This window comes from Tiliqua scincoides, chromosome 12 (assembly GCF_035046505.1).
Source record: "Tiliqua scincoides isolate rTilSci1 chromosome 12, rTilSci1.hap2, whole genome shotgun sequence".
NCBI classification, from domain to species: Eukaryota; Metazoa; Chordata; class Lepidosauria; order Squamata; family Scincidae; genus Tiliqua; species Tiliqua scincoides.
The window spans coordinates 655,389-676,868 of NC_089832.1; the positions used below are offsets into that span (position 1 = coordinate 655,389).

The 21,480-nt window shown below is 58.1% G+C and overlaps 2 protein-coding genes across 3 annotated transcripts in view; both read left to right on the plus strand.

Moving 5' to 3' along the window:
- The window catches only part of SHROOM4 (shroom family member 4), a 31,602-nt gene extending 27,980 nt beyond the window's left edge, over positions 1–3,622 (plus strand). For both annotated transcript variants that reach the window (XM_066640064.1, XM_066640065.1), the window contains one exon: positions 54–3,622. In XM_066640064.1, coding sequence (XP_066496161.1) covers positions 54–323 — 270 coding nt within the window. In that variant the 3' untranslated portion in view covers positions 324–3,622. The remainder of the gene's footprint in view (positions 1–53) is intronic.
- A 6,587-nt stretch (positions 3,623–10,209) lies between these two features.
- The window catches only part of LOC136663187 (diacylglycerol kinase delta-like), a 33,532-nt gene continuing 22,261 nt past the window's right edge, over positions 10,210–21,480 (plus strand). Inside the window, exon 1 of the mRNA XM_066640170.1 lies at positions 10,210–10,398. Within this exon, the coding sequence (XP_066496267.1) occupies positions 10,210–10,398 (189 nt within the window). The remainder of the gene's footprint in view (positions 10,399–21,480) is intronic.

The following is a 21,480-nucleotide window of genomic DNA, read 5'->3' on the forward strand; positions in this document are numbered from 1 at the left end:
GGCCACGCCACCTGCTCCCAGTCCTGACCCGTTTCCTCTTCCCCTCCCACAAGCTGGCCCTGCTGGAGAAGAAGCGACAGCTGACAGCACAGCTGGAGGACGCCAAGGAGCTGCAGGAGCACGTGACGCGCCGGGAGCGCCTGGTCTTTGCCTGCGTGTCGCGGTGCCTGCCCAGCGAGCCCCTGCAGGACTACCAGCACTTCGTGCACATGAAGTCGGCACTGGCCATCCAGCAGCGGCAGCTGGACGACAAGATCAAGCTGGGGGAGGAGCAGCTTCGCTGCCTGCAGGAGAGCCTGGGCCGGGCACCCCGGGAGTACTAGCCATGCTGTGTTCGGAGGCGCGCCTTTGTTGGGGGACTGGCTGACGGTGCCCTCTGTGCCAAGAGGAGCCAGGAGCGGTCTCCAGAGTGCCCCGGCTGACTGATCTGTGTGCCTGGCTTGGCACTTGCTGCCTGGTGCCTTCCTGCCCTCGAGAGTGATTGTGCCAAAGATAGTTGCTGTGCCAGACAACTGGAGCCTCATCACCAAAGTGCCCTTTTCCAGGAGGGCGTGTGGCTGGAGGGACTGGTGATTGCAGCTGCTCAGGTGGCGGGATTCCTGGAGCCAGACTGGAATAGCGGGGCACCCAGAGCCAGGGAGGTGGAGGTGGCAGCCCTCGGCTGTGCCAGGACACACCCTGCTTTCTGCCGCTGCAGGGGTCCCTCTGTCCCTAAGCAGCAGGACCCTCGCCCAACCCCCCCACAGCAGCTTAGTCTCCAAGGCCAGGAGGTGCTGTTGCAGCTGATCACGTGCCCCTGTTCCTTGCCACTGTGCCAGCCATCCTTGGCAGCACTCAGGTTCTCCTGTCCCTCTTCTATTTATTTTCCTGTAGCAGCTTAACCATTGTTGCCTTTGAGTGCAAGCAGGGAATGGTGCTAAGGGGTGGGGGCCCTGCTGATGCAGCCACGGAAGGTCATCCTTAAATGGGCCCTAACCATGGCTGCCCATCCTCGCCCTCCGCTGACGGTGCCTGTGGAGCCAGCAGGGAGGAATCGGTGCCCTTCACGGCTTCCCCTTTCTGAGGATGCAGGTGGGGAAGTGCCACATGCACCTTCTTGCCTGTGCACCACCTCCATCCCCCCCAGCCAGGGGCCAGAAGAGCCACCCGCCCACCTTGCCTGCCCACCTCTGTGGAGGCAGCACTTGAAGGGCTCTGCCTGTTGCTCATGCCTCCCACAGGGGAAAAGCTTGTGCGTAGAGCCTCCATGTGGGGCAGCTGCACATGCGGCCTGTTTGCCCAGAGGGAGCCTGGCCCCAGCAGGCCTCTGTGGCCTGTGCTCGGTCTCTGTAGCTGGGATCTGGGCAGCCCCGCCCCCTTTGCCCGTGGCACAAGTATCCCCACTGTGCCCACTGTGGGCCTGCCCCGTTAGCGAGGAAGGGGATCGGGTCCATGGAAGGTTCTGGTTGCTGTGTTTGCTGCGGGAGCCTGGAGTCTGCCTGTTGGTGGGGCCCCTTGGAGATGGATTCTGGCAGCAGCCCCAGGCCCGCCTGCTGGGGGGTGGCTTCCTGTAGCGGCTGCCAGCTGAGGGACGCAGACCTCCTTCCTTGGAGAAATGCTTCCTGCAGTGGGCCTTAGAGCCCTTCCTGTGTATCCAGCACCTGGTGTAAGGCCAGTGGCTGCCACTCTCCTTCTGCCTGCGAGTCCTGCTGCCAGCCAGGTTCGGCCCTCCCATGTCCGTGTCTCTTGTTGGCCCTGCATAACCTGAACTAATCTTCTCTTCTCCCCCCCCCCCCAGAAGCCCCTTAGTGAGGCAGGCGAAGGCACTTTTGTGGCCTGAGCAGCGTGAACGGTGCCTCTTGCCAAAGGAATGTGCTGGACGTGCGCCATGGACCATCCGGCCCAAACATCCTCTTCCTCTCCATTGTCTCTAGAACAATGTTGGGAGCTGGCGTGCCTTGCGTTTTAACCCCCCTAGTGCTGAACTGCCCTCCAAGCAATGCGCCTCAGGGGTGGGAAGAGAAGCTGGGTTAGGTTGGTTTGATGCCTCACAGGGTGCCTTGTGCCCTTAACTCCGGCCCCCCCAGCACTCTGTTGGCAATCCCCACAGAGCCAAGAGGTGCCCCACCCCCTTTGCCCTGGGGCTGTCTCCTCAGCCTGTGCACCACTATCAGGGAGGTGTGCAGGCACGGAGCCCCCCAGGGGCTGGTGGTGGTATTTCATGCTTGGAAAACTGATCATCTCCTTGGTTAGCAGGTGGGAAGGATCAGGCCTTGAAACCCCCCTTTCTCAATCCCACCCCTCTGAACCCCCACCCCGTTCATCAGCAGGACCTTCTGCATCCCTGTTAGGGAGGTGCCCTGCGAGTTTTCCCTCTCCTAGGCCCAGCAAGTGCCAGAAACTCAGGTTGCCCCAGAGGAGGTGAGTCTTTATCCAAGACCACCTCGACCACCCAGCCTCCCCGAGGCCAGGGCCTGCCGCGGCTGGTGCAAGAGGGCAGCACACATTTTGGAGCCACTTCCAGCCTGAAGGAGAGAACATTCCTGACAGCCTCACTCATTGGAGCCAAAGGTCTGGTGGGAGCAGGCCTGTCTCCTAGCAGCAGCATTCCTGTCCACCCCCACCCCCGTTTTTTGACACGGGACTCTCCCTTGTGCCCTCTGTAATCTTCCTCTGCAGCACAGAAAAGGCAGCAGCCAGGGCTTGCCACGGCCTCTGCCTTGGTTGTTAAGTGCGTGTGTGTGAGTGGGGGGGGGGTGTTTTTCATTGTTTCCCACAGCAGTCTGCCAGTGCTTGCTGGTCTTGCGAGGGAGAGAAGGGAGTGCCTGCTTGCCCCCTGGAAGGCTGCTGAGGTTGCCTGTGGTCCTCAAGGCTGAGGTGCTGCTTTGGCATTGAGGTAGCCAAGGGCATCACCTCAGCCCTGGAGGCTCCTGCAGGAAGCCCTCTCCCTCTGCCCTCCCCAGGTAGAGTCCTGGGGGGCTTCCTCACTTGTCTTTGCAGGATTTGGTGACTTCCTGCTCTTCTCCCCACAGCAGGAGTGCTCTAAACCTGGTCCTCTTCTACTGCAGATGTGGGCAGGGGGCTTCTCTTTCTCCTAGCTGGAACCTCTGAGGGGCTCCTGTTAACCAGTGCCCTGTGAAGGAGTGTTGCCCTGTGGCTCTGCATTGAGCTGCCTCCCTGTTCAGAGGCAGAATAGACAGGCTCGCTTGTCCTCACTGTAGCGAAAACCAGCTGTGGGAGGTAGTGGAGGCAGCTTGTCCAGTTACACAGGACTCTTCATGGAGCGAGACTGAGAAGCTGCTTGCGCAAGAGTCGTGTGTAACTTGGGGACCTGCATACTGCAGGTCCCCCATAACACTTGCATTTGTGCCCTGTTTTTATGGGACTACCAGAAAGGGGTGATTTGTGCCTCCCTGTTTGTGCAGTTACCAGGCCCTTTGGACTGCTGCTCCTTCTACCTTCCTGCCCCCACACATTCCAGGCGGGGGGGAGTGGCTACCGCCTCCTGCCCAGGCCAGCCCCTCCTCCATGCAGGCGGAGTCTAAGTGCCAACTCGTTACGTTGCTATGTTATTAAATACATGTATAGCTGGGTATAATTTTGTGCTTCCTACACACTAAAAGAAATCGATGGTTGCTGTCCAGCACTGCCACTGTGAGCTCTTTTCAGCGGCGCTCTTGACGATGCCTCTCCCTGCTCGGCTGTTCTGTTCGGGCCCGCCTCTGGCAGCGTGTGCCCTGGCCTTGGGGGCTGAGTTGCTGCATTAGCAGCATTGAATGGTGCTAATGGGAGTGGGCTTCCCTGGGGCCTGCGAGGTGGTTTTGTGCTGGGGCCTGAAACGGCCAGTAGCAGGAGCTGTTCTCGCCAGCTGTGCCAGGCCGGGGCAAGAAGTGTCTCTCTGGCTGGAATTGGAGATGCTGGGGAGGCCCTAACAGTCCCGGCAGAGAGAACCAAATACCCTAGCCTGGTGGGCAGCCTGGAAGTGGGTCTCTGGGCCTCATGATGTCACGGCAGAGCAGCTGTCCTTGTGGGGAGAGGACCATGCTCTGGTGCAGGCCTCTCGCATTAAAGGCACACACAAGAGGTGGAGGGAAAGACCCTTTCTGGCTCTGCCAGTGCCTTCTACCACTACCCCCTGCCATGGCGCAAGGGGCTGACAGTGCGATTGCATCAGCTGTGTCGTCATTCCTGGGAAAATAGACGTGCCATTTGTTGGGTTGCCTCCTCCTTGGCTGCAGGCTGCCACCAGGGGGCGCTGCAACCCTGCAGTGCTAACCAGTGGGGAGGAAAAGGCTGGAGTGACCTGGAGCTGTCACTGACTGTCCTGTTTGCATGAGGATTGCATGACAGCCCGGTCCTCTTGGAGCTTGTGATGCTCTGGGTGACTCGTGGTAGTCTTCCAGAGCAAAAGTACCTGCCCTTTGGAGAAGGACTCCTGCTGGGGTCAGTTGGCAGGTTTTGAGGCTGCTGTCGTCCCCCCCACCACATTCCCCAAAGCAGGAATGTCAACCAGCTGCACAAGATCACCACAGGGAATTCCAACAGCCCAGTGAGCTGCTGAATCCACCCTGTTGCACCACTCCAGCTGGGAATGGGACTGTGGGTGGGACTTCTGGACCTCTAGAGCCCTGGGTGGAAACCAGGGGCTTGGGCATAGGCCTTGGTCACCTCCCCCCAAGCACTGCCTCAATTCCCTCCCTACATAATGCTGGGAAGGTGCAATAACAGCTGGGTGCCCTTTGGCCACAAACAGGACTTTGCCCCCCCTCCCCGTGAACACAAGGGAACAGGAGAGTTGTTCACAGTGTTTGCACAGTGGGGGCAGCACCGCTCACTGGGGCTTGGTGATCCGAGGTAGGACATTGCACACCCTACCCTCTCCCAGGGGCTTTGGGGGGATTCTGTTTCAGCATTTTCCACCCTGTGAAGGCTGGAGTGGCTGACAATTAACAAAGCAGAATTTACGCTTGGCTAATTGCATGCAGAACCAAAGTGTGGAAGATGCCTACCCAGGCCTGCAGGGATAACAGAAACCTTCAGCCAGTGAGTCAGAAATCTTGGCTACCGTGCCAGGTGTGCCTCCTTGAGGCTGGCAGCGGGAGTTGGGGCCCCAGAGGACGGAGGAGACCTCTGGGGCCAGGAGGGACCTAGGCAGCTTCTTGGGAGGGGGCCTTCTGAGGAGCTCTGCTAGCCAAGCCTTGGAGGAAGCGCATGGAAAGACCTGGAATTGAGCTGTGCAACCTTCTGCCTGTTCTGCCAGGACTCTCCAAGCACCTCTGAGCTCCTCTCCTGCCCCTGTGTGTGGCTGGTGAGGGTCACTGGGGACAGGAAGTGAAAGTGAGCTGGTCCAAGTATGCAGCTCAACTAAACACCCTTTAGGAGGGGCCTGGGCTTCAGTGAAGCTGCCTGGAAGGTGCTGCTGTGTCATCTCCAAGCACACCCTGGGGGGGGGGGCAGACCTGAGAGGTCAGCTGGGAGAGGCACTTGCTGAAGGCCATAAGTGTAGAGCGAGGACTTCTTGGAACTGAGGTCTTCCTGGGTCTCAGGGCAGGCTCCTAGCCCCAGGGCCCCTCAACGGCACCTTGTGCTGGAGGCCCCTGTCAGTGTTCAAGTGCTGGGAAAGCCACTCTGCACTGGGCAGGGAAGAGGCTTTGTCTGAGTTGTGTGCCCAGGTGTGCCCACTCAGCAGGCTGCGTCTGCCTGCTTGGAAGCGTGTGTGGCAGGGTCTTCTCATGCCGGCAGCAGCGAGGCAGAGGTAACTCCTGCTGTTCTCCTCACGCTCTATCACCTCCCAGTCCCTGGGCCCGCCTTGCAATGTTACCTGCACAGCAATGAGCCCAGCAGCAGCGGTGCCTGACCCAGCGTGCCCAGGTGACCAGTGCAGGATGGAAGGGTGGCCACCTCCCTGGGGGATGCGCTTTGCCACCGGAAGTGTCATAGGCAGAAGGGGGTGAGTACCAGCACTGCCTGGGGCAGGGCTGACCAAACCTGTGCCACTCTTCAAGTGCCTCACTCAGTCCTGCCCACCAGCCTGGGATTGTCCTTGCAAAGTGCCTCTGTGGGGCAGGGGGCAGCTTAAGCCACCTCTGCCCAACGTTGCATATACGCAACAGGGACCAAATGTGCACATCTGTGGGTTGGGCAAAAATGGGTCAAAAAATCTGTCTGAAAGGCAGGGCTGACTAGCACCTGGAAAGGCTATCTTGTGCCCACCCCCCAAAGTCCCCTGCTGACAAGGAGGCCAAAGGCTCCTAAGAGCCTCGCTGGATCAGGCCCGAGGCTGCTCTAGTCCAGCTTCCTATCCGTGCAAGCTGTGTGGCCTCTGTGGCTGCCCCCACGCCTCTCACAGAAGCCCCCAGCCCAGCAGCTTCCACCTGCGCACTCTGGTCCCCCACCTGCTGCCAGCTACGGGAACCCTCTGAGCGCCCCTGGAGCCCTGGACCAGGCACCGCCTCACCTTCGCTTACAGTGCGCACCTCCCACTTGACCCCCACCTACTTCCCTGCCCCACGAAGGTGCCTTTGCAGGCTGTGCCTCCCCAGAACGTGGCGGCGGCTGTTCCTGAAGCTCCCAAGACGCAGCACGGGGAGGGGGCACCCAAAGCCTGGCCGCAAGTGCTGCCCCGCTGCCCGCTGTGGCTCGAGTGGGAACAGTGATCATGCTGCAGTCCGCTTCGACATGTCGTTGGGGAAGAATACCGGGCAAATCTCTCACAAAAACCCTTGACTTCCGAGGGGCAGACTTCCCCCAAATGAGGAGGCTGGTTAGAAGGAGGTTGAAAGGGAGGGTAAAAAGAGTCCAATCTCTCCAGAGTGCATGGAGGCTGCTTAAAACAACAGTAATAGAGGCCCAGCAGAGGTGTATACTGCAAAGGAAGAAGGGTTCCACTAAATCCAGGAGGGTACCCGCATGGCTAACCAGCCAAGTTAGAGAGGCCGTAAAGGGCAAGGAAGCTTCCTTCCGTAAATGGAAGTCTTGCCCTAATGAGGAGAATAAAAAGGAACATAAACTGTGGCAAAAGAAATGTAAGAAGCTGATACGGGAGGCCAAGAGAGACTATGAGGAACACATGGCCAGCAGCATTAAGGGGAATAATACAAGCTTCTTCAAATATGTTAGAAGCAGGAAACCCGCCAGAGAAGCAGTTGGCCCTCTGGATGGTGAGGGAGGGAAAGGGGAGATAAAAGGAGACTTAGAGATGGCAGAGAAATTAAATGAGTTCTTTGCATCTGTCTTCACGGCAGAAGACCTCGGGCAGATACCGCTGCCCGAACGGCCCCTCCTGACCGAGGAGTTAAGTCAGATAGAGGTTAAAAGAGAAGATGTTTCAGACCTCATTGATAAATTAAAGATCAATAAGTCACCGGGCCCTGATGGTGTCCACCCAAGAGTTATTAAGGAATTGAAGAATGAAGTTGCTGATATCTTGACTAAGGTATGCAACTTGTCCCTCAAAATGGCCACAGTGCCAGAAGATTGGAGGATAGCAAATGTCACGCCTATTTTTAAAAAGGGAAAGAGGGGGGACCCGGGAAACTATAGGCCGGTCAGCCTAACATCCATACCGGGTAAGATGGTGGAATGCCTCATCAAAGATAGACTCTCAAAACACATAGACGAACAGGCCTTGCTGAGGGAGAACCAGCATGGCTTCTGTAAGGGTAAGTCTTGCCTCACAAACCTTTTAGAATTCTTTGAAAAGGTCAGCAGGCATGTGGATGCAGGAGAACTCGTGGACATTATATATCTGGACTTTCAGAAGGCATTCGACACGGTCCCTCACCAAAGGCTACTGAAAAAACTCCACAGTCAGGGAATGAGAGGGCAGGTCCTCTCATGGACTGAGAACTGGTTGAAGACCAGGAAACAGAGAGTGGGTGGCAATGGGCAATTTTCACAATGGAGAGAGGTGAAAAGCGGTGTGCCCCAAGGATCTGTCCTGGGACCGGTGCTTTTCAACCTCTTCATAAATGACCTGGAGACGGGTGAGCAGTGATGTGGCAAAATTTGCAGACGACACCAAACTTTTCCAAGTGGTGAAGACTAGAAGTGATTGTGAGGAGCTCCAGAAGGATCTCTCCAGACTGGCAGAATGGGCAGCAAAATGGCAGATGTGCTTCAATGTAAGTAAGTGTAAGGTCATGCACATTGGGGCAAAAAATCAAAACTTTACATCTAGGCTGATGGGTTCTGAGCTGTCTGTGACAGATCAGGAGAGAGATCTTGGGGTGGTGGTGGACAGGTCGATGAAAGTGTCGACCCAATGTGCGGTGGCAGTGAAGAAGGCCAATTCTATGCTTGGGATCATTAGGAAGGGTATTGAGAACAAAACAGCTAATATTATAATGCCGTTGTACAAATCGATGGTAAGGCCACACCTGGAGTATTGTGTCCAGTTCTGGTCGCCGCATCTCAAAAAAGACATAGTGGAAATGGAAAAGGTGCAAAAGAGAGCGACTAAGATGATTACGGGGCTGGGGCACCTTCCTTATGAGGAAAGGCTATGGCGTTTGGGCCTCTTCAGCCTAGAAAAGAGGCGCTTGAGGGGGGACATGATTGAGACATACAAAATTATGCAGTGGATGGACAGAGTGGATAGGGAGATGCTCTTTACACTCTCACATAACACCAGAACCAGGGGACATCCACTAAAATTGAGTGTTGGGAGAGTTAGAGCAGACAAAAGAAAATATTTCTTTACTCAGCGTGTGGTTGGTCTGTGGAACTCCTTGCCACAGGATGTGGTGATGGCGTCTGGCCTGGATGCCTTTAAGTGGGGATTGGACAAGTTTCTGGAGAAAAAATCCATTACGGGGTACAAGCCATAAAGTGTATGCGCAACCTCCTGATTTTAGAAATGGGTTATGTCAGAATGCCAGATGCAAGGGAGGGCACCAGACTAGATGGGCCTATGGCCTGCTCCAGTGGGGCTGTTCTTATGTTCTTAACTACAATTCCCAGGAAGCCTTGCAGGTCTCTTGTTATCTGGTGTGCTCCCTGGGGCATTTGGTGGGCCGCTGTGAGATACAGGAAGCTGGACTAGATGGGCCTGTGGCCTGATCCAGTGGGGCTGTTCTTATGTTCACGGCCTGTGGGGAGACGCCTGCCCCGCTGCAGGAACCTGCACTCCTGCCAGTGCCCATCAGCCGGCCTCAGAAAGGCCCTGCTGGAGCAGGCCCGAGCCCAGCCGGGCCGCAACCTGCGGCCCACTCGCTGCTCCGAAGTCCGCAAGGGGGGCGTGCAGCTCGAGCCCGGCCCCTGCGACCACGGCGCCCTCGAGATGCTGCTTCCTCCGCGAGCTTCTCCGGCCCGCCTGGAAAGCCGCTGGCCAGTCCTCAGCACTCCGCTGCTGGACGGCGTCCGCAGGGCGCCCGGAGCCCTGCACTGCTTCGTGCCGCGGGGCCAGGTCACCCGCGCTCCGGCTCTGCTGGGGAACCGCCGACCCCCGAGACTGAGTCCCGGCCCTGCCCGTTCTGCTGCCTGGAACACGCCACGCGCCGCCCCCTCGGACCGAGGCGCGGGCTGGCGCCCCTCCGGGCAGGGGACGCGTCGTAGGGGCTGCCCGCGGAGGGGGCACCCGAAGCCCGGCCGCCAGTGCTGCCGCCCCGCTGCCCGCTGTGCCCCGAGTGGGCGGCGGCCTGGCTGGACGGGCCGGGCCGGGCCGGGCCGGGAGGCTGCGCCGCTCCCCGCGGGACGGGCGACTCGCCCCGGCTGCGCCCGACCCGCGAGTCTCCGAGCCCCTGGAGCGCAGCAGGACAGGGCAGGGCCCGCGGCCGCCGGAGGCTCTCCGCCTCCTGCCCGGTCCCCAGCGGGAGGCCTCCGCGCCTGGCCCGAGTGCGGGCCGGGAGCCGTGCGGGTCCGGCGGGTCTCCTGCGCGCGGCGGGGGGCCACCAGCGGGACCCTTCCCGCCCGCCCGCCCGCCTGATTGGGGGCGGCGCGCTGCAGCTGCTCCCCGCGGGCGGCGGAGGCAGCAACACGTGCCCGGAGCCCGCGCGCAGCTGCGACGGACCGGCAGCGGGCGGGCGGGCGCGCGCCTCCCCCGCGGCGCTGCGGGAGCGAGCGAGGGAGGCGGCCGGCGGCGGAGACGAGCCCGGCCTCGGCGGCGCTCTCTGGCTGCCGGCGGCGCGCGAGGCAGGCAGGCAGGCGAGGCTGCGGCAGAGCGCGCTGAGCGCCGCGCACCTGTTCGCCGAGCCCAGCCCGGCCCGCGGGCGCAGAGGAAGGCCCGCGACGATGGCCGAGAAGCTGGCCCCTCCCGGCGGGGAGCCCTTCCTGCGCGGGGGCCGCGAGTCGCTGTCCTCGCTGGAGCTGGACCGGCTGAGCCCGGCGGGCGAGGAGTCCTCGGACAGCGACGGCGAGCAGGAGGGCGCCTCGCACCGCCTCATCCGCAAGGTCTCCACCTCCGGCCAGATGCGCACCAAGGTGAGCGGATCGGGGCCTCCTGCTCCCAGCCCCGACGGGTCCGCGCGCCCCGCAGGACCCGGCACCAGACGCGCGGGATGCCTGTTGCGGAAGGGGCGCCGCGGAGCGCTGCCGGGCAGGCCCTGGGCAAGCAGCGAACCAGGCCCCCCGGGGGGGTGGGCCGCGCTGGCGTCACTGGATCCACCCTGACTGGCGGGCGGGCAGGACCCGGGTGGCCTTCGGCAGCTGGAACTCCCCCTGCAGCCCTGCCCTCTGCCGTCGTGTCTTGGTGGTGGCGGGTCGTGGGAGCCGCCTTGGCAGCCGCCTCCTTCCTTCCTTCCTTCAGCCCCCAGTTCGTGTCCAGACGCCCATCCAGGGCGCTGGTGGCTTTGGAGTTCTGGGCTCCACTGACTCCTGGGCCGCCCCACCCCCGACTGTGCGTCCCTCAAGATCAGCCACAAAACGTCTAACAGCCTGAAGGGGTGGCGACTGCGCTGCGATTCCTCCCCCCCCCCCCGGTTTGAAATGCAGCCCTTCAGCTGTGGCTTTCAGTCATTTCTTGGGGTGGAAATGGACAGCGCTCTGTAGGTGGATCCAAGAGCTGGTTCTGACCCCACGTTTTACCTCCAGGAAGGTGCGGAGGGGGGCGGGAGGTTGCTGCGATCACCTCCACTGCAGAAAGTTTGGGCCTGGCCTGTGAAGCCTGGGTGGATTTTGCCCTCCAGACCCACACCTTTCATGAGTCTTCCTCTGGAAGGAAAGAGAGGCCTTGACCTGGAGCAGACCCTCAGTGGTGAGGACCCCTGAACTGCCCCCTGGTGCTTCTGACAGGGACCCTGCAAAATCTGGTGCATCTTATAGGAAGCGGGGGGGGGGAGAGTGAGAGAGTTTATTGTTTCTGGGAAGCAATAGTAGAGAAAATCAATTCTGAGCAATTGCAGCCACGGCCAGCTGTGCGCCTTCCCTGAGATCTGTCTTGAGCCAGCCATTTGCAGTCACCTGGAGCCAGCCAGTGTCCAGACAGGCTGCCCGGGGTCCCTGCCTGCAGAACCAGCGCCCTTCACTTCATTTGTTGGGCTGGTGCTGGTCCAGCTCCACAGCAGCTACTGGGCCCATTTCAGAGAGCACTCCTGGGCCCTGGTCCCAGAGGAGCTGCGACTGGGCAGGGCCTATCCAGGGCCAGGCAAGCCCAGCACATCCACCTGTGGAGGGCAGCAGTGCCTGCTGGGAGTTGACAGGCAAGAGCAAAAAGCTGAGCGCTGCTCAGCCAGCCCTGGTGCAAAGGAGGAGCGAGTGAGTGGGGGAGCTTGGGGGGGGGGGAGTGCAATGCTGAGATGCCAAGAGAGCTGGCACAGGGGACGGGGATGCTTTTAATTTCCTAAGAGCATCTCAGGCCCGGCATTTTCTGAGCGATTCCCTTGGCAGGATGGAGCCTCCCTCCACACTGCCTGTGGGGTCTGGAGGCCAGCTGGCTCTTCCTGGTGGCACTGAGCTGAGAAGGAGCAACTTCGCTCCCAGACCTCAACTCAGGGGAGCAGCAGAACCAACCCCCAGGCCACTGGGCACTCCAGTTTTTCTCTTTGGCTCAAAAGGTGGCACCTTCTCTTTGCGGTCTGTCAAGGAAAAGGGTGAATTTTCCCCAAACCAGGTCTTCCTTCACTGCAGGCGTTCCTGTAGGCAACTGGCCACAAGCAGCCTCTCTTGGAAAAGAAGAAAAGGGAGTCCCAATCCTTGTTATCTGTGGAGGGGACAGATAAAGCAGCCAGGCAGGCAGGCAGGATTCTGCACAAGGGCTTTGCAAGAAGCAGTCTCTCCAGCCTTCAGGCTATGCAGTGCCTCTGGGATCACAGCAGGCCTCATTCAGGCAGTGCTGTTTGTGCTTTGAAACAATGAGAGACTGGACTGTGACACTGTTGGGCCACCTGTTTTTAAGTTGCTGCAGCCAGCATCGCCCACGCCTGGGGCCATAGTACTGTGGTGCCTCCCTGGCACGGAATCCTGCTGGTTAAATTAAAGCCTCATCTGCCCCCCCCCCAGTGATGCCTCCCCCCAGTGATATCTCAGGAAAGGGCCTGGCAGGTGTTCTCTCCAACTGCCAGGGTTTGGCAAACCTTTCGCCGGTTGCTGGAACTGGGCTCATTCTGCAGAGCAATCTCTGCATGGGGTGATTGCCACAGATCTTCCATTGTCAGGAAAGGGAAAGCATTTTGGGATAGAGGCATTGGACAGGGTGAGCACCAAATGTGTGAATTCCTTGTCCCAGGAAAGTGAGAGAGAGTGAAGAGTGCCCTTTCCTAAGCCTCCGGCTGTTGGCAAGATCCAGCTTTCTATGGTCTAGGCAAAGGTCCAGTACTAATCAGGCAACACTTTGTCAGTACAGTACAGTGAAGTCCATATAGTGACTGTGTACAAAAACAATAGGCTTTTGAAAGATGCCATCTGAGGTGCCCAAATGATAACTGAGGTTGAATTGCCATTAGAGCCAGTAGTATGGGGGGGGGGGGCAAATTAAGGCCTTTCTGCCAAGATCTCAGGAATACAGAATGGTGAGGAGCTTAGTTTGGCCTGTAGGCACTGCAAGAGAAAAACACAAGCCTGAATCTGCAAGTGAGGAGGGAGCCAGGAGGATATGGGGTGGGGCACTTGTGTGAGAACTCATACAATACAAGCATTTGCAGGGTGGCCAAGACCAAGGGAGAGAGGTGTTGGCAATTATTTAGAAGACGCTGGGACAGGGCTGGTGAGATGTTTGTCAGGAGGTCTTAGTTGCAGCTTAGTTTTTCTGAGTCTCGTTTTGCATTTCTTTCTTGGGTAGCTGCTGCCAGTTGGACTCTGTCAGCAGATATACAGGCATATGAAGGGGAGAAACAACATAACCCAATTGCACTTTTGAACATTCTTGTGCCCAGTTTGGAGACTTCATTCAGACAGTGTCTTTGCAGTCCATGTGATTTTCATTGCCGTGAATAATTTGGCGTCATCTGCAGTCTTGGCCACCTCTAATTCCAGACCATTTATGAGCAAGTGAAGTGGTGCTGGGCTCAGGGAAGACTTTGGAGAGGCCTTGCTGCTGGCTTTCTTCTTCTGCAAAGTCAGTCTCTTCATTCCTCTCCACTTCTTCCTGTTCTTCGATGAACGATTGGCTGTTACGTTTGCTTAGGGGCTTAACAATGAAGATTTTTGACAACAGGCATGTGGATGGGCTGATCCAGGAGTAGATGGTGCATACTTGGATTTCAAAAGCACTTTTGACACCATCAAATAATTTTAAAAGGTTAATAAGCGAGCTGTTCGCAGAAGCTGCGCTGATTCTTCCTCCAGGCCCGTTACTTTATCAGTGTCATAATTCTCACTTTACTGACACAATCCACTGATTAACCTGGAACAGATGTTGGACTTAACAGGCTTGCAATTTCCCGGCTTCCTCCAGATCCCTTTTGAGAACTGGTGTTATGGTGGCTCTTCTCATCTCCTGGCAAGAAGGCTGGTCTTGCACGTTGGTTCTGTGCAGCCTCTGGGGACAAGCCGTCCAGCCCTGGACTCTTTGACTTAACTCCAAAATGTCATCCTTTGTCACCTCCGTCTGATGGGGTCTTTGGATACTTTCCCTCGAGTGAAGGCTCAGGGCTGGGTCTCTCTCCAGCATCTTTCACAGTGACCGTTGACACCAAGAGTTCATTCTGCAATCTCCCTGTCTTCCTTCAGTGGGAAAAATAGTCTTTTTGTTTTTAGCACAGTGAAATGGGAGATTTTTGAGCTGCTGTCATTTAGGTTGTGACAAAAAACAAAACTGAGGAAATGTATAATTCACACTAGTCTGAGCCTAACAGACTCTTCAGAGACTGAGGGACGGGTGTGGGAGTCCATCCTGTTCACGCGAAGGAGTCAAAAGCTCTTTGCACTGAACCACTCGGGTTTTCCTCCTCGGACAGCTCTGGAGGGCCAGGAGCCAGTGATTAAACTGGCTGTCATTTTAGACTCCTCTGAATGCAGGCAGCTGTCTTCAGACAATTCAGACCCTTGGTAGCCTAGGCTGGTCTACATCAGAGGGGGGCAAAGGAAGGCCTAGTACTGGATTTGGCCTGCAGAAGCCTCCAGTCTGTTCCTCTGACTGTTCCCTCTTTATGGCCAACAATTTGATCTAGGACCCTTCTCTTACACATGTTCAAGGGTGCTGGTATGCCTGTCAAGATGCAGCTGCCTTGCCCTTGGGTGCAGCACTGGGCTGTGTGAAGGAACCATGGAGGAGGGCAGAGGTACCTGCTGCCTGGCTGAGCTTAAGCAAAGCATGCACTCTACCTGGGAGAGATGCAGGGCTGAAAGAGCTGGGCAGAACAAGAGGAAGAGAGAAAGCTCCAGCTCTTTTTCACCCCAGGACGCTTCCTGTTCAAAGATGGGGGCTGCCAAAAACAAAGAAAAGTAGGCAGCATCCTTAGAAAATAATAATAATACAGGTATTTATAATACAGGTATTTATATTTATATACTGCCTTTCTTGGTCTTTATTCAAGACTTTATTCAAGGCGGTTTACATAGGCAGGCTTATTTAAATCCCCGTAGGGATTTTTACAAATGAAAGAAGGTTCTTTCTTTCAAGAACCACAACATTCAGATGTTTCTTTCTTGATCTGGCCGCACATTCTGGCCTCCATCCTTCCACGCTCAGAGCAGGTGGAATAACTCAGCTGGGCTTGTCAGCTGCTTCAAGGTCTTGCCTTTCACGGTGCCGGTGGCCTCGAACTGGCGACCTTCAGATGTTATCTTCAGGCAAATGGAGGCTCTACCCTCTAGACCAGACCTCCTGCCCATGCAGGTCTCCCTGATGGCCCTCCTTGCAAGGCCTACACCCAGGATGGGCCAGAAGGTCTCCTCTGACTGTCAGCAGCTCCTTCCTTCCCAGACAAGATCTTTCCCATGCCCTCCTTCCTGACACTCTGACCTGGAAACCTTCTGCAGGGGTCACGAGTGCTTGACCACTGGGCCACAGCCACTCCTGGCCTCCAAACTGTTTTTTCTTTCTGGCTTTAACTCTCTCATTCAACCTACTGCTTTGAAGGTGCCTGAAGTGCACGTATTTGAAAGGGGGGGAATCTTTAAAGGGAGACATTCTCTTCCCTTGTTGGTCTCTGGGCCGGCCTGCTGACTCTGGTTCAGGTGACTTGTGGAGGAGGATTCACTGATGCAGAAGAAATGCAGGGTGAGAGTGCAGGGGGTCCTTCTGGAGCTGTGTATTCCACAGCAGCGCATCTCTCCATGTGCTTCCTTGTGATGAGTCACCACTGCAGTCTCCGGCAAAGGGGGGGCACCATCTGCCTGGGCACCACAAGTTGTGTGGTTCTGCTTGTGCTTTGGAGACTCTGGGGTTAAGCTGGCTGGTGTGGCAGAAGGGAGTCCTTGGTGCCTGCTTCACCTGACCAGTTCAGCACTTCAGTGAGGCGTGATAAGGAGATTGCTGGTGCATGGAAGCATGCCACGGTTGTGGCAAGAGCTGGACTTTGGCTCTCCTGCTTAAGCAACGTGGACTTGCAGAGTGCTTGTCCCAGGCCCCAGGGAGCAAGCAGGGCACATCTCCCTCTCTCCCCGTCAGGAACTTGCCTGGAAAGATCCTTCCTTGCACTAGGCCAGGATGGATCATTCCCAGCACCCTGGAGAGCGCTCCTGAAGCAAGGGAGGCTCGCTCTGGCAGAGAGAAGACAGCCGCCTCCGCTGCACAGCGTGTGTCCCGCTGCTTGTCCTCCCAGGGGCTCAAGCGAGTCTTGTCTCTCAGACATCAAGTGCCCTTGGGGTCCTGGGGGAGGGAGGGAGCCGCACCCAAAAGGGCCACTTGGGGAGCTTCGTGGGGAGCTTTGGGCCGGGGGCGGGAGCTGCGTCACTCTATTTGCTCAGCTAGGCAGTGTAGTGGTGTCATCACCAGTGCTGTTTCAAGGCTGGTTAGGGCAGTCATGATGTCTGGATAGCAAAGCAGGCAAGTGCCAGGATCGCAGTCGCCCTCAGGACAGCCCCATCAGCTGGGCCAGTGCTGCTCTCCCCCCTATTAGAGACTGAGGGGCTGGGTCGTGGTGGATCAACGAGCCCCTTTGCTGTGTTCCAGGCGGAGCTCAGCTGCAGACAGGGGACTACCCAGCCCTGTTCCTAACCTCTGTGTGAGGACAGCTCCTTGCAAGAGCCTCCTGATTCACTGCTCTGCTGAACTTGTACAGGGACATGCACACTTTCTGCTCATGCAGGACTCCTCTCCAGCCAGAAGTGAAGGCTTGTGCTAGAGGCTGGTTGGGGTGAACCCTAATCCTGTTCTGATACTCTCTTTCCTGGCTCCCCCATTTGCTTGCTTTCTACTGTCAGTAATGGAAATGTGCAAGATCTCTTAAGAAGACAGGGTGTGGTGTCAACAGTGGTCACTTGCTCTGGAAGGCAAGCATAGGGTGAACACCAGGGCCTTAGATTGCAGTGAGTGTACTGCATAGCTGTAGCCACTTGGAGTCAAAAAGTCCCACAGGGATAAAAGCAGTACCTGGAGGAAGGAAAAAGGTGTGGGTGAAGGTTGGAGGAGAGAGAACAGACTGATACACTAGCTGACTGGCAGACTGATTAATGAACTGAGGGACTAAATGGATTGGCTGATGGACTACAGGACTTGCTGACTGACCAACAGACTAACTGACAGGCGAACAGACCACTGAAGATTGCTGCTGAATGGAGACTACTGGGAGATGCTGGAGACTGGTGTGTGGCTACCACGCCCAAGACCTGCTGAGAACCAAGGTGTTGTTGCTGCAGTAGCTGGAGAAGCTGCTGGCAGGAGAGGGAGGAAGGCAGACCTCTGCAGGTTGAACAGGCGAGCCCCCCTGGTCATGGGACAGGACCCAGCAGTTCTTTCTGCAGAATTAGGGCTATTTTGAGTGAAGAGGGGAACTAATTAGCTTAAAGTGGGCATAATTTCTGTAGACCAAGTTTGGAAAGGGAATTTGGCAGAACACTGTCCAAACAGGAAGAGAGGCCACGTGTTTCCCCCCCCCCCAACTTCTGAAGAGGGCATTGAAGAGGCAGTAGTGTGCACAGATGAGGTGCACATGGTCTTCATTTGCTACAGCTTTAACTGCAATGCCCTCCATCCAATGAGGGGCGGGTGTATTTGTGCAGAGAGGGTGGTCACAGAAGCCAGGAGTTGGGGGGAGCTGAGCCCTCCCCCTGCCTTTTTGTGTGGTTGCCAAGGGAATGGCCAATGGGCTAAGAATAGACAGTGGTTGTGCAGTGTGAGGATGACCTGTTTCTTGCACTTAATGAGTTTGGCCCTGCAAGGCTGTGTCCCTGAAGGAGATGCTCTTCCTCATCACTTGGAAATGGAAAGTGGTGACCCAATTAGAGACATCCTGGGCACCCCAAGGGAAGCAGCTGGGAGGACAAGGAGTGGAGAAAATTGTGGTACATCCACTCAAAATAGGGTCCCAGAACCCCAAATCTCCAGTTGTCCCCCAAACTCAGAAGGAGCAGCTGTGCTGAGCCATAAACTTCCTTGGGGAGTGTCCTGTTTCTCACAGGGCTTCCTCTGGCATTCAGGTGGTCTGCTTCTAAGCTGTGAGGCTTCATGTAGCCATTGCATCTATGTAGTCTGGAAGGCCCAGACTGAGGGACTTGGTACTGCTTCTCTAGCAGACCTGTTGAAACCCAGAAGCCCTCCTAGCCCCGGCCCCCTTGTTGATGCCTGCGCAAGAGTGTCTGCAATGGGTGTGCTTCATGGTCAGGGCCGCCTTTAAGCCAGAACACTTCTTGATCTCACCAGCCCCTCCAACCACAGAATCTGCCTCCTCCCATGCAGCCCACTCCAAACTCAGAGAGGACCACAGGGAAAACTCTTCATGTTGGCCCATGTGTACCAGGTTCAGACCCCTAAGGTCCAAGGTGCCAAGAGCATTTTTACAAGGCTGTGGCTCCAGGATACAGCCTCCGCTTGGCACCCAAAATGTCCCTGGTGCAATGTTTCTAGGCCCTGGTTTGCTGCTGCCAGTCAGTGCTGGACTGAGCTATGATTTGGGGAATGGCAGCAGCACATGTGCTCAAACCAGGGCTTTGAATCGAGGCCGGACTTCTCTTTCATAAGACAGGGCGGTTTTTGAGTCTTCCTGTAACTGCTGGGAAAAGACACCACCAGCAGGACCCTTAAGCCATTTCTGCCCAATGCTGCATATATGCAACAAGGGGCCAAATGTGCACACCTGTGGACCAGGCAAAAAAGGGTTAAAGCCTTTGCAGCCAAGAGGGGCATGAATGGAAGCCTCAGTGGGCTTGGAAGTCCCACTTCATTGGATGCTGGTGGCAGCTGTGGCTCCCGGAAGCCTGGCCCTTGCAGCTCCCCATCCTTTGTTCAAGGCTAGGACAGGCTGTCAGGACCCAGACCTTCACCTCCCCCCCCCCATGTTCTTGCTTTGGGGTCTGGACTCCAACAAGGGGGGAGGATCGGCCTCTGTTCCACATTCTGATGAGAAAAGGGGCCTGAGCAGAAGGGTGCTGGGGTTTTGTGCTTGCTCCTGAGTCCCCCACCCTGGGGCCCACTTAGAGTGCTGGCCCCCTCCTCTGGAGCAGGCTCCTCCTCGGGCTGGCTCAGGGCTCGCTTCATTGTGCTGCTGGAGGCTTGTTGGAGGAGGCTGGCTGTGCAGCTGGGGAGGGAGGGAGCCTTGTGGGATGAATGGAGGCTTCTGAGGCACTTGGCTGCTCTGGGAGCGCCTGGCACTGCTGCTCCCTGCTTTCAAAAATCCAATTGATGTTGTTTCTTGCAGGGAGAGTGATGTTGTCTGGGAGACGCACAGGGCCCTCCCCCTTCCAAGCCATTTGACAGGTCAAATGAATGAATATTTGTCATAGGCTGGGTCTGATCCTGATCTTGGGTAGAGGGGAAGCAGTGACTGGGATTGCTGGTGTCCCTCCTAGAGCTGGAGTGAGAGGCCCCTTGCCTGGACGGTATTTGTTTGCAGCTCAGCAGTTCAAGCTCGAAAACAGCCAGGAAGCTGCCACAAAGCAGAAGCTGCTGGCCTGGGGGGCGGGGTGGGGTGTGAAGTACTGAAGTGACCCAGCTGCACAGACTCCCTTCTGCACTTTTGAGAGGATGGAGTTTGGGCAGCCACGGTTCCTCTGCGCCCTGGAATGTGGCAGCATTGAGGGCTTTTTAGTTGAGAAAAATTATGCCAGGGGGGGGGAGGGGCAGGCATGATAGAAACATGTAAAACTATGTATATGGTGTGGGGGGGGGGGGAAGTGTTCCTCCCTCCCTCCCTCACCGTCCTAGCAGCCAGGGTCCTGCAGTGAACAGACTGGCTGTAGATGCAGGGTGGGAAAGAGGAAAGCCCCCTCCCTCCACAAGGCGCAGGATTGATGGAATTCACTTCTGTGGGGTGATGTGTGATGATGGCCGGGGCATAGGTGGCCTCAAAGGGGGAATGAGGGAGGCTCATGGAGGCTAGCCATGTGATGGCTCTGTGGAGCCTCCATGCCCAAGGGCAGTCTACCTCTGTTTAGCAAATGCTGCAGAGCAGGAGCTAGAGCGGGCCGGGCCCTTGTCCTGTAGGCCTCTCACTGTGGAACAGGATGCTGGCCCGTCCATGGGAAACCATGGCTCAAACTGGAACACGTGGTCTGAGCCTGCAGGGTTTCTCACATTCACCTCTTGCTGGACAAGAGTCCAGGGAATGGTGGAAGCTGCCAAGGGCCCGGAAAGGAGCAGCAGATCCCTTTGTCTTGTGCTGTAAAGAGAAGGGCCACTTCTCTCCCTGCCCCCAAGGTGGCCACCCCAAGCAGCCTGGTCTTTGCCGGCTGTCGGCTTCCCAGGATGAGCTGCCCAGTAACCCCGGTGCTGTTTGGGCTCTGGGTGCAGGCGCCGCCCTCGCTCACTCAGCGCTTCTTCCCCAGCGCAGCTGGCAGTGCCAAGGAGGTCTGGGCGCAGCCAGACGTGGTCGCCAGGCGGGGGCCGAGAGGTCGCCCCAATGACACCGGTGCTTCTGCTGGCGAGGAAGCTCCAGGGCAGCGCTGAGCCAATGGGTGCGGCGCTCCGCGACGAGAGTGGCCGGGCGCGCCTGATGTCACCGCCGCAGGGCGAGCGCCGCTTCGGAACGTGCCTGCTGTCGCCCGCCGCCCGTTTTGCTCGGGGAGGCCCAGGCAGGCCGCGTCCACAGCGGGGGCGCCTGGCACGCCAGGGGGGACCTGGGCGCCGCTCTCCGAGGCAGAGCGAGAGACTCAGCCGGCTGCCCCCAGCCAGGCAGCTCGTGCGGGGCAGGCAGTGCGGGGCAGGGGGCAGCTTCGCCGCTCTCGCCGGGTGCCTCGCGCCTCTCTCTCCGCAGGTGGCCCAGGAGGCTCTGCCTCCCGAGCGGCCCCGCGAACTTCTGCCCTTCCCCTCGGGCGGCGGAGGCACTTGGCGGCCCGCCCGAGGGGCTATTTTTAGCCCTTCCTCCCGAGCGCGAGTGACTCAGCCGCTGCGGCTCCGCAGCCTCCTCGCAGGCGCAGCCGCCCCTCCTTCGCGGCCCTGCCGCTGCCGGGCGAGGGGCTGCTTGTCTGCCCGGTGGCACTGCTGGCTGCAGCCAGCCTCTCCTCCTCTACACTTCCGCTCCTTTCCCTCCCAATTCACGGAGTGGGGGGAGCGGCAGCAGTGAGGGGCCTGGAGGTCTTGGGCCAGCCCGGAAAGAGGCCAGCAGCGCCCCCCCCCCACTGATGTGCCTGCCTCCTTGCAGCTCCGGCTGGAACGAAATCCGGGGGTGGGCTGTGAGTGCGCCGAGTGCCGCCCCTTTGGGGTCTCCCTGCGGCAGGCGCCCCGGGCGGGTGGGTCGGGGGACCCCGAGGGGGCTGCTCTGCTGGCACCGGGGCTCGTGGGCACTGAGGAGCGGGCCTGGGGTGGGGCGCGCCTTCCCCCTCCCGGGGGCCGGTGGGGAAGCGCCAGCCGGGCTTCCTGGCCGGGAAAGCGGCTCCCTGAGCAAGGGCGGCCCGGACTCTCTCCGCATGCTGCGGCCTCCCGCGCGCGTGTGCCTGCTGGCTGGGCGGGGAGCGGCAGGCAGCGAGCAGAGCTGCAAAGGGCGCCCGCCCTTCCGGAGCCGCTGCGAAGCCGGGCGCAGCACTTCCCGG